The following is a 12965-nucleotide window of genomic DNA, read 5'->3' as shown; positions in this document are numbered from 1 at the left end:
ATTAATCGCTTGGATATATCTTGATCGAGTGTCAAAATTGAAAAAATAAACACAGTGGTAAAACAAGACGAACGTGTATTTCCAATGTTTGATTTTATGATACAATAGTTGTAACATTATACATACAGGATTTTTTGTTGATATAACAAATAAATTAAACGTACAAAATAAAGCGACGAAAATAGTTGAAATTATAAAAATTTAATTAATTGTAAATCCTAAAATATTACGAATGCTTACAATCCTACAAAACTATACAAAACTATAGCCCTGTGTCTGTTATCTTGGCAGTAATGGTTCGCGAAATATCACGTTATCTTGTATCAACAACAAATAAAAAATAACGAATAAATGGATTGTTTAAATTATTGTATGTGTGCATTGTTTCTAGTACTTTCTTCTCTGAAATTCCGAATAACTTGGTAGCTATTTACTGTGTCGCGCTTCATTTAATTAACTATATTGATTTCTTTTGGCAAAGTTTGAAAGTATAGGTAGTTCTACTCAATTGAATCAAAGCTGTCTTTACCTGTATTACTTTTTTGTTTTTTAATCGGTTACTGATGGTCATATTTTGATCTACTATTTATAATTAAAGCTTGGTAATCATACTCCTATTTGCATTTGTAATACAATATAGGCTATCTGCTATCTAAGTGATCCTCCATTGTAACAATATGAATGTTGTCACCGATTTTTCAAATAATAACTTAATCGTAATAAAATAAAGCTTGTCATTAAGAACCAACTTGCAGGGACCGATGCCAATACGTAATATCTTTCGTCTGGAACATTAAATAAGCAAACACATTAAAATTTCCCGAAGATTCCCAACAATTAATAGAGCTTTCATATAAAATTCAATTGTTGATTTTGAATTAAGTTACGAAACCACAGGCTCTCACATGATTTCACTCATACATAGATATACGTACGCTTATAAACAACAACAAGATATTCGAGGTCATATATTTATTTATAAACAGAAGTCTGGGACAAGGATTTAAGGTAAATGTTAACAAACCATTCCATAGTATCAAGTAGTTATTAGACAATCTAATACAAATTAAATTAATTTTAGCATTTTACGGGGAAACCCATTGCCATCAAACATACACTGACTCTTTTTATTTATGAGCATGATACATTTACAATAAGCGCATGCAGGTGAAGGATAGGAATTCAATAACGAATTAAATTACGGCGGAAAGTGAGGAATATAGCTTTAAATGTACTTGAAATCTCAGATCTTACTTGCTCGATATTATAAAATTTACCTGTCATTTGGTCAGATCTCTTTACTGCCGCCCAACCTAAACTTCTTTCAACTGCCATTTTCCATTTTGTATACCTAGCATCTCTCTCTACAGAAAGAAGAATAACATTTCATAAAAGATAAAATATGGATGTCATTAAATTTGAAAGTTTTTTACCTTCTGGTGTGGTTGTTGGTAAAAATGTATCACTGGGCACTCTTTCTATCTCTTCACCTTCTAATTCCCAAACATCTATACCTTCTGCATGCCCTGCAGCCATTGCAGCACCTAATGCCGTGATATCCGGCATCGTTGATCTGACTGCCAATAAGTACAAACATTAATGCATACGTTTATTTATTTCTGGTAATACTTAATAAGGTGTACTTACATACTGGCGTACCGCAAAGATCTGCTTGCAATTGCATAAGAAGATTATTCGTTGACATTTTTCCATCCGTATTTAACTTAGTCAATGGAAAACCACAATCTTTGTACATAGCTTCTAAAATATCTCTAGTTTGGAAACAAACAGCTTCTAATGATGCTCTTATTATATGCTGTTTCGTTGTAAATGCAGTAAGACCACAAATAATTCTGTAAAAATATTTTTAAGTAAACGATATGTATATCGATTTTATATGTAGCAAGACTTCATAAAGTTGTACTTACCCCCTCGCATCTTTTCTCCAATATGGAGCGTACAGTCCTGTAAAAGCTGGTACAAAATATACGTCGCCAGTACTGAAAACACTTTGAGCCAAATGTTCGCTTTCGTGAACATCCTTTATAAGTTTCATATTATCTCGCAACCATTTAATAGCAGCACCTGCTACTGCAACTGAACCTTCCAGCGCATAAATAGCTGGACTATTTGGACCCAATTGATATGCCACTGTTGTAACTAATCCATGAGAAGAATGCACACGCTAAAAATTGTAACAGTTTATAATTCCTAATCAAATACTAGAACGAATCACACTATATTATCTATCTATATTACATACTGTCGTTCCTGTATTACAGAGCAGAAAACATCCACCTCTATATGTATTTTTCGCTTGTCCTTTCTTTAAACAATTTTGTCCAACTAACGCTGATTGCTGATTTCCTAAAATCTAAAAATATGAAGAGTCTTATATGTCTGACACATACATCAATTTTTTCAAATGTCTGTAGAAACGTAACTTACACCAGATATGGTGATACCCTTCAATGGACCAATCGCAATACTTCCGTAAATTTCAGCGCTGCTTTTAATCTCTGGCAATATTTGCATAGGAATGTCGAAATATCTGCATAACGTGGGATCCCATGAGAGGGTCTCTAAGTTCATTAACATGGTCCTCGACGCATTAGTTACGTCAGTAATATACAATCCACCGTCTTTGCCACCCGTTAAATTCTGTAACCATTTTTCAATGAATTCTCTGGATCATGAATGTCATCATCTATCATTCCTTTTGCTGTAAGGTATAATAATTGTTTTCGAATCCTAGACAAGCTCTACGTTCAAACGTACAGTACTCACATACCCAAACGATCCAGGTGTCCATCGTGCCCACTTTGCATCGCTTATCTCGCATCGCTTTTCTAACAGTGGGCACGTTATCTTTCATCCAACGAATTTTTAGTGCCGAAAAATACGGGCTCACTGGTAAACCGCATAGTGGTTTGATATGATTTTTACTTTGATCCGGAAACTTGGCTATTATCTGATCGACGATCGGATTCGTTCTGATATCAGACCACACTGGAATAGTAGAAGGATTAATAAGCATTATATTATATTATATTATGATATTATATTATGTATATATTACATTATGATTATCAAGACACACCTATCGCATTATATAACGGTTCACCGGTCGTTGAATCCCATGCCAATGTGGTTTCTCTTTGATTTGTAATACCGATCGTTATTATTTCGTTTATCTTCAATCCAAGCACATCCAATTTCCGAACAACATCTTTGATGCACGTCTTTACCGCAAAAAGAATCTCTCTCGGGTCCTGTTCCATCCATCCTTCTTGCGGACTTATTTGTTCTATGTCGATTTGATGAGATGCCACTTCAGCTATGTGTTTTGCATTGAACACCTGCAACGCAATTCTGCTTTATTTCCATTTTATGTTCCTCTTATTTCCGAAAGGTATAGATTCAATTAGTAAACCATTAATGTTAACAACTCTATATACTCGAGCAATGTATACATTCATAGCATGGATCATAACAGTTGTTACAATCCAAATTAAAAAAGTTATAGTGTAAGAAGTACTATTCCAGTTTAAATGATTTCTGTCAAGAATAGCTGGTAGTAAAAGGATTCTACATGAAACATCAACTCAAATAAAGTCAACGTCGAATAACTATACACTGTACTGTAAAAATGTCTCACCACAAAGCGAACGGTCCGTGTGCCAACGTCAATTACTCCGATAAGAGGGCCCGATTTCTTCGTCAAGTTTGGCATTGTATCTAAAAAGCAAACGTAATATTATTACAGCGTGACGTTTACAAGATCTGGCAAACACAGTTTTGAATTGTAAAGTAAAAGGAAAAAGGTGAACATGCCATGTGCAATGCACGTCTCACAATTTTATTCAAACGGTGTTACTTGCAATCTGATTTAACGATTCCGTCGTAATTCTGTTACACAAAGAGAAGGATTAATAACATAATAAATGATATGCTCTTTTATCATGCTTCATTATGTCCTTTGATAACCCGTGAGTAGGTTGAAACGATAGTAGTAAGATTAGAAACCAACTTGATACGTGATATGCGAGAAAATCTTCAAAAGATTTCTCTTAGTCAATAACGCGGTTATTAATCTTCCAACGTATTTGCAAAGTATTTGGTAACCTTCGTATATCGAGCTTATATCATTAAATTTATCTAATGCTATGCTATATTGTTCGTTAAATCGTTATACAATTGTAAAAACCTGTTTTCCTTCAGATTTTCCATACCATTTATACACATATATGTACGAACGTAGGCTTGCCAATTTTAAACAGAATTCATATGGACTATTCTTCGATCGTTCACCAATCAATTGTTTTTTATTTAATCTAGATCGTAGATCTTAGTCTGATCTAATCACCAATGTAAGATAAACCGAAGTGTGTTGCAATAGTTCCAAGTTCAATTTTCTCCACCGAGTCTAGCCTTCCTTGTACCGATGTAATGTAAGATTAAAACGCTTACTGATTAAAGATAAAAACACTTTTCGGTCGACTTTATTATCTCGACACCTTCAATTACACATCACGAAATCTCTCGATGAAAAAATCTAATATCGTTTTTCCCACTTTACAGAAATCTTTACAGGAATCCAATGAAAATTTCACGGAAGATTCTCCCCGTCGCATCGCGTAGTACGAGAGGAGCGGGAGTGAGCGTGTGAGTATCGTTGCGACTTTTTAAATCGGAATAGAGCAATACGGAAGAGGCATGATTTCATTGTCGCTGAAGGCTAATTACCTCTTCCTGCTCTTGACCTGTTCTCCACTTTGCAAAATTTAAGATACGTACCTGTTACAAAAATACCGAAAAGCGCTTCGATACGTTAACGAAATATATTGAGGTAATTAATAAAATTATTAAATGCGGTTGGTACCCCTTACGAAATTTATATCGAGCGATGAAATAATTCGCCTGTGAACTTCCGGTTCTATTGCTACTATGTGCATATATATACTGTGCTTCAGTATATGAACTTTAAACTGTTTTTTCGATTGTCTCGATGTTTCAGGCGGCTGTTCTTTGTAAATCAATAAGGAGGATCGTGAAGAAGCGATAATGGAATTCTTCTACAGATAAAACTTCCTCGCGATAGGTGTGCAAATGGGTGGCGAGAAAAAGAATTTGTCGGGTAAAAATTAATTGAAGGAAAAATCAAAACTATATAAACAACACGTTAGTGAAATGACATATGGAATTTTTGTCGTCTTTTTTGTTCATTTACTTTGCTGTTATGTAAATCGCTTGTTTATGCAAATATTATACGGTTTTGTAATTATAAAAATATCGAGATGTGCACAAGCAACCAGTAGCATCATTATCAACGTTGTTTAATTAACTTCATTCGTTCTAATCGTACTAATTTTTCCTCGACGTCGCATTCATTCGACAATATAATTACAACATAACTTCAACATCATATGCCTTTTCAAAAGGCCACTATTAAATCCTGTACCCTCCACCAGAGGGACACTAAAAATGCGATTGCTCGAAAGACTTTAACCATTATCTCTTTACAAAAACACCTTCTGACCTATCTTCCACTATCCTGGACGATCCATCTGGAACCACTCTAGATAGTTTTGAACCACTCTAGATAGTTTTACTAACAAGCCTGAGACTGGTAGACACCGAAACACACTCTTATACCTTCCTATCGCAATGGACTCTCGATCTACCTTCCACCATAACTGCGCTCAATATGCCATATACCGCCATCCATACTTTATTAAATCGCAAATTTGCTCCATATTATACGAATTAAAATTTCCGACCCAATTTTGTTCTCCTACCAAGACAAAAGTAAACCGTGTCGAACGACCAAGGTAACTAGGTCTCCTACAATTCTCCTGCAGACTTGCTCCAATTTAAGGCACGTTTAACATGCGATCTCGGTGCATCGAGAGCCTACAGCGCGCATCTATACAGATATATAGATAACGATAACCCGAGATGCACACGCGGGCTCGAAACGTATCATCTTTCAACCCGAATGCATCGTGATAAAAATGGGCTAGATTGCCCAGCCGCAGAGGTTCGCTCACATTTACAAACGACGATGCGTCGTACAAAATATTTTGTCCTGAACTGTCTACACGATGTTGCATAACACACTACTGCTGCTATAAACGTGCATTTTTGCCTTCTACTCCCTATGCTCATCTGTCTGCGAACAGGTTTAGGCTTTCGACCGAGTTATGCTATCGATTTTGCTCTTCAATGGGAAGAAGTGAACGAGAGCCCTGAGGAAATGAGGCCCGTCTCATTGTGCAGAATAAAATCGTTACTGAAGAAATACTTTCGCATTTTTAATTTGGGTCATGCTCGAAATTTGAAGATGTCGTTCTTTGCTTAATGTACTGCGACTGGGACGTAAATACATCTTTCTCTATGATTCAAGTTCCCTGTTGCTCAACGTTAACGAGTATGTACTTTATATAACATCATTTATATAGATGATAGTTGTTATATAAATAGTATAGTATATAAGTAGAAATAAATAATATAGATAGTAGTTTATATAAATTTCCCGTTTCGGAAGCCAAAAACTATTTTTTGTATGATCGCGACCTACCTTAAATAACTGATTTGATTACGTTTGCCTTCAAAACGTCCATACGCAATTAGAGAGTGTTTGACACATACTTTGGCAGAAGAATCGGCAAGATACGAGACCGTCAATCTCGTGAAACTTCGCGCGACACGTTATGCATCACCTATCGTTGCATACACAATGCCAATGCTCCTTGTTCCGATTGCAAAACCCCATCCATCGTGTTTAAATACAAATATACTTATCATTCTTTGAACGCTACCAATAACTAACCCAAATAATAATAATGGAGTTTGGAAATTTAAATAATCTCATTTACGACGTTAAGGGCGATCGGTCTGAGAATGTAATCAAAATCATAAGCGCGCGTGAAATTGAACATTCTTTCTATCAATCGTTCCTATCCGCTATGCACACGCGCATAAATATATTTATATCTTAATTATACTGTATTCTTACATTTTTAAACAGACTACTAATGCACTGTATAATCATAAGTGCACATATTATCACGTTTTCTTCGACAGATTCGAATTTCTGATTGTTTACCTTATCTAATATTTCTATTTATATCTCCCAATTTTTGAATTCCAAACAATATCGACGGTTCGAAGATCGACGGTTCGAAGATCGACGTTTCTCTATCGTTTATTATCGGATATGTCTGATAAAAACTCTGGCTCCACATATAACTCCCGATAAAAAGGATTAACTTACAAAGAATTCGACAACTGGACGAGCACAAGAAAAATCATCGATCGAATGCTGCATCGATGTTGCAACCTGCAACGACTTGCAGGATGGCTTTCTTTTCTAATTTTCCAAAACTGACAACGATGTAACGATTCCTTTTTACATGTTACAATTTTATCGAAGACAAATCGGCTGGACTCACCTTTCTTGTTGAACGAGTAATACTTGAAGATACTCGTTCTGCGACCGGTTTGCGAGCGGTCTAGCTCCGGGTAGCTCGATACGTCGAACGTCCCATCTTCGTTCTGTTTCATTTCTTCGTCCACTTCTGAATTCCCGTTTTTATTTGCAATCCCATTCACAATTTCTTCCTCCATGATCGATAGATCAATAATTTAGTGGAAGCAGCACGCGTGCTAATTCTTCGCGAAACAGAAGAATGTTTGCGCCGTTGACTTTTTGTGCCCACCACCACGGTCAGAGTCAAATGATTCGAACACAGTTCTCCGACTAGAAAAAAAGCGAAGGTCATTTATTAAAATCGTGTTTATTAGCACATCTTCCCGATGCATCGGACGCACTTCGACCACGAGAATACGCGCGAACCACCGGTGCTTTTGTTCGTTCGCCTTCTGCTTTCCTTGCCTCTTGCTTCGTCTCATCACAAAACTTATTACGTACCGTTCCAAGTTACGTTCCTTCTCGTCTCTCTCTCACTCTCTCTCTCTCTCTCTGTTTCGAAAGATACTTGTCCGTTTGTCGCGGTTATCGTCAGCAGCAACAGCGACATTCTAAAATTAACTGTCTATCGTTCGATCCCACCCGCTTTCTCGTAATTCACACGTCCCCTATTACCATTGCAGATTATCTGCCGTTATTAGCATTTTCATGAATTCCCGCGCTTTTCAACTGATCCATTCATATCAAAACTAACTGATCGCTACTCGCATGGCCTCGTTTCGGTTTCTCCATCAGTGATGTTCAATTTTGTATAGTTATAGTAATAAAGAATTGACTCAATCAGTCTTAATCTGATTCAAGAATCACGGATATAAGCATTCGTTAAACATTCTTGTGGCACAATTGTGATTGTAGCTTCATTTAATAATTATCTAATTGTCAATATATAAAATAAAATCGCAAATACGTAGATATAAATAGATGTCTATATATATGTATATATATACATATAGGTATGCAATAAAATGCATCGTAAAGCAAACCAGAGTAATAGAATCAAAATAATGCTGCTGCTGCTGTGTGAATAAAAGTTTAACATAACAAATACTGTTCAAAATGTAGACTCCGACAAGTAAAAGTTAATACTACAATTTATATAAAAGACGCAATGAAACTATAAAGAATATTAGAAAAACAAAATTTAATACCTAGACGTCGAAAAACAATAAAATACAATTACTTATATACAAATGGCAAAAGATAGTCTATATATAACGCTTCCACGGTGATAGTTTTACATGAGTTAAGCAAGCAAATTTTTGTGATACGTTCATAAGGTTTTAACCATAAAGTACCGGACACATAATGTGGTCTTGTAAAATGGCCCCAATATGCGCTGATCGTACCCGGGAAGCATCTGACTATCCAACAGTAGCTTTAACATCTTGCTCTTATATATAAACTGAACGCAAAATCGGACACTAACGAGAATACAACAGGCAATCGTAGCCACCTAGTGGCAAAATGAGAACTAAAGCTTCTGCTATTATTCACAAGTCGCTGTATTACTTGGCGCGAAAATACAAAAAACTATTTACGATGGTATAAACAAGCAAATTACCATCAACGTGCACATAATGTCACTATTATATTATATAAAAATTATTGACCGATTTTACGTTACCCATACATATGTTCGTTTTTAAACAATTCTTATTGAAATAGAAGATTTAATTCAAAATAGAATTTAAATATATTTCTTTATAAAAATTGGATACAAGTTATGATATTATAAAAAACGAATTATTCATCCGATAATTGTAGTGTGATTGATTAAAATAACATGTCTAAATTAAAATACTTGCAACCTTATTTAACCGCATTACCGATTATATTTGGTGCCTGTTTTTTAGCACGTACTTACATATGTAAAACTAATTCATTTTCTAATATGTGATGTAACTCGATCTTTAACGGACGGAACCGATATTAAAATATACTGCGATACGTAGCGATGTATAAAATACAGAAGTCAAGTATAATCACGCAAGTTTGCTTTTGCAAAATGATTGTACACTACATTTTTCTTTTTTCCAATATCTTGTCATGCAGCAATTACCCATAAAATTGACTCAAGTATGAAAGTTTTTATGCATAAGTGTATCTCTATGTATAAATCAATGAAATATAGTAACATCTCGTTTTAATATATTCATATATAACTATTTTACGTACGTCACCCACGTGCTATGGAATTATGGGATTGTTATATCATCTTGCGAATTACAACAATGAAAAAAAAACACGAATTATAAATGAAACATCTTTATTGAACAGTTTCTCGTGACTAGTGATTATATTCGTAAGAAAAGGAAAGTTGTTGAAGTCATCACAATAAGAAAAACGCGTTAAATACTTACGAAAATGTTACAGTTGACAACCGGCAGAAGAACACTTAACGCCCCAGTGTGAACGCAGGTATGATCAGTAATACACGATCATCGACACGTTTTCTAATTTAACGCATATCTGGCTGATAGATAATAGGACATAAAAATCAAAGAATATTGGCGGCACACGTAATAGAACATATTACTTGTCATATTGCCTACTCTACTATGCCATAGCTTGTTGTCGTCTGGTGGAGAACTCAAGACACTAGTAGCACCTATGTGTTGAAGGTAGCGCAGTAAATGGCGATGTTCAACGTGGTAACACTGTATTTACAACAACTGAAGTTCTATTTCCAATGTTTGAAATATTGTATTAGAACGCATAGACGGATTGTGATTAATGTTTTCCTCGAAAAATTGATGTGAATACGCTTTATTTTTTTATAATTATACATAGATACCATAATTGTAATAAAGTAGAAATAAGATATAAATATTCGGAATAAAAATAGGACATATTAATGTAAAAATATATGTGCTACTAAATTACTGTGAAAAGATTAAAATAAAAAAGATATAAATAAGAAACAAATCTAGGTTATTATATTATCTATTATTTATTGTCATTTAGCATGGCAGCACATATCACACAAGCATTTCATAGTCAGGGAAATTGTATTGATAAGGTTATGTTTACATGAGGGCAACTTTACAATCTTGTCAGTATTACCAGATTTATGTTCTCTATTGTTTTATATTATATAAAATTAGTAAGTTGTCACATAACATGGCATACGAAAGAGGAGTCTGATTGGTTATTTCTGATAGAACAAATACAATCATAAAAATAAACTCGCATTTGGCTAAAAGTTTCAACATTTGCAAATAAAATCATATACACAGAACTCTAAACCACGATTATATAAACGGGTTTTATAGAAGATAAGTTTCACATATGAAACACTTATATATTGATGCCTAGGGAAAATTGTCTGAAAATTGAATTATGGCTAGTTGTGAAATATCAACATGAAAAACAGGAAGGTTTGCATTCTGCGCATGCGTGACATGGTATGAACGCTTAAAAAAAGATAAAGATGCTGTACCCATATCTGTCTACCTCAAGAACATGAACTTTGTAGACCATCCATGTGATTTTTCACGACTAGACGTGACTCAATTTTCAGACGATTTTCCCTACTCCAGGTTGAGACCTGTTTATATGATGGTGCTCTACAATCTGCTATCTCTACTACTACTAAACTAATTATAAAATGCCGTAGTTGTATTAAAGTGTAGCGAATACATGAAAAATAACCTTTAAACTTTACTATTATAACCACAAAACTTAATATTATGCGAGTAACTTAAACGTAAAATGATTCCAAATTTAAATACGCATCAACAAAATGTTGACGACCCGGTTGAAGAAATGTTAAAAAAAACTGGTTGTATGGAATTGCATTATGAAGTTCAAGTATTAACTTTGTTATTATATTATTACATATACACATATTATATGTGCAATTATGAAATCATATAATGTAAAAATATTATTAATTTTTTATTACATTTTTAGGAGTGTATAGTAGAAACTCAAGATTGGAGAAAGTGTCAAGAGCAAGTAAAAAGATTCAAAGTGTGTATGGACAAATATCAAAAAGAAAGAGAAAAGTCATACTTAAATAAATAAACATGTCGTTAATGAATTATGTAAAACGTGTGTTTACTTATCCTATAAAATATTCAAAAAGTGAACATTATAAAATGGTTCTAGTTGTAAGATCAGACATTACCATGGGAAAGGGAAAAATTGCTGCACAATGTGCCCATGCTGCAGTAGAGTGTTGTCGCCAAATATCAGCTAATGAAGAATATCAGCAAATATATGCATCTTGGTTATTACAAGGTCAACCTAAAATTGTATTACAGATATCTGATAAAGAGAAGTTAATGTCATTGGCTAGTGATGCTCGTAAAGCTGGTTTAATAATTTCTATAATAAAAGATGCAGGCAAAACTCAATTAAAACCTGGTACAACATCTACTCTTGGAATTGGGCCTGGTCCAAAGCAATTAATAGACGATCTCACTTCACAATTAAGGCTATTATAAATTTGAGTAAGATTATTATTGTTAAAAGTGTATAAAGAAATAATTAGTTGGCATTGTCTAAATAAATCTATAATTGATTTGAAACTTTTATGTTTTAATTAATACTTTATTAATTATTAATGCTTTGTTTTTCTACGTAGCTTTCATACAAGAGGATATCAACAAAATGTAGTTGTTAAAAACTCTATGTATTAAAAGATATACATACAGAATATTTTTAATTAGAACATGTTTAGTTATCGCTCTATTTTTTTATAATATAATAACATACAATCTTGCATGCAAGCTTATGCCAGCATAATTTGCACATTTGTCTTTTACTTTTGAAATTACCAATCTAGGAATAATAGGTACATATTTTCAAAATTGATTCACATACATTAATTTACAAACTTTCAGCAATATTTTAAAAATAGAATAAACATTTGTACATATCCTATGAATATCAAATATTTTGATCCTCTTTATAAAATAAAAAAGCACTGCTATGCATGAACAATTTTTTTAGAATTATTTTATTTACATTTTCTTGAGTGTGAGATTTTTATGAATGAATCTAAAGAAAATGTTATAGTTTTAGTTTTCTATATTGTAATAATTTATTTTTATAAGTATTAATATATTTGAATTATTGTATCTTGCAGAATACATGCACACAATTTATAAGTATACCAGGTAAATATTTTATTACTTTAATACTTGATTTGTTACAAGATTGAGCAAAAAAGTTATAGTTGCCTATAAGAGCATAAATAAATGTTAATGAATGAAACTCTCACATAAAGCATCACAGTTTTACATGTTTCAAATAACATATATTTGAATGTTTTGTGGTGCTATTTATTTAAAAGAAAAAGTAAAAGTATAGTTATAGACCAAAAAATATATTAAGACGATAACAGCCATTATTAAAATACATATAAAAGATATATTTATGATAATCCTATTGGTTCAAATTTTAACACAGTATTTACTGCAATATAATACTGAAAAAATTATTAATGCATATAGAATACTTTTTATGA

The 12965-nt window shown here is 33.4% G+C and overlaps 2 protein-coding genes across 4 annotated transcripts; one reads left to right on the top strand and one right to left on the bottom strand.

Moving 5' to 3' along the window:
- Positions 1 to 58: 58 nt before the first annotated feature.
- Positions 59 to 10096, bottom strand: LOC117211547 (glycerol kinase). The gene is made up of 12 exons (XM_033455533.1): positions 9853 to 10096; positions 7455 to 7762; positions 3659 to 3738; positions 3101 to 3359; positions 2792 to 3009; positions 2449 to 2661; positions 2264 to 2374; positions 1929 to 2185; positions 1648 to 1853; positions 1434 to 1577; positions 1278 to 1364; positions 59 to 785 (listed from the first exon to the last, which is right to left on the bottom strand). The coding sequence occupies exons 2-12, from the start codon at positions 7627 to 7629 to the stop codon at positions 688 to 690; spliced, it is 1848 nt and encodes a 615-aa protein (XP_033311424.1). The 5' UTR covers positions 7630 to 7762; positions 9853 to 10096; the 3' UTR covers positions 59 to 687.
- An 815-nt stretch (positions 10097 to 10911) lies between these two features.
- On the top strand, positions 10912 to 12768 carry LOC117211518 (peptidyl-tRNA hydrolase 2, mitochondrial-like). 3 transcript variants are annotated; one of them, XM_033455481.1, is made up of 3 exons: positions 10912 to 11302; positions 11405 to 11946; positions 12585 to 12768. In XM_033455481.1, exon 2 carries the CDS (start codon positions 11521 to 11523, stop codon positions 11938 to 11940), a length of 420 nt encoding a protein of 139 aa, XP_033311372.1. In that variant the 5' UTR covers positions 10912 to 11302; positions 11405 to 11520; the 3' UTR covers positions 11941 to 11946; positions 12585 to 12768. The 3 variants fall into 3 exon arrangements, with proteins under 3 accessions (XP_033311372.1, XP_033311371.1, XP_033311373.1); XM_033455480.1 differs by lacking the exon at positions 12585 to 12768 and having other exon boundaries at positions 11405 to 12163; XM_033455482.1 differs by lacking the exon at positions 12585 to 12768 and having other exon boundaries at positions 10921 to 11302; positions 11405 to 11840.
- The last annotated feature ends 197 nt before the right edge of the window (positions 12769 to 12965 follow it).

This window comes from Bombus bifarius, unplaced genomic scaffold (assembly GCF_011952205.1).
Source record: "Bombus bifarius isolate JDL3187 unplaced genomic scaffold, Bbif_JDL3187 scf7180000008239, whole genome shotgun sequence".
Taxonomy (NCBI): Eukaryota; Metazoa; Arthropoda; class Insecta; order Hymenoptera; family Apidae; genus Bombus; species Bombus bifarius.
The sequence above is the reverse complement of the archived record's forward strand: the minus strand, read 5'-3'. Positions and strand labels throughout refer to the sequence as shown.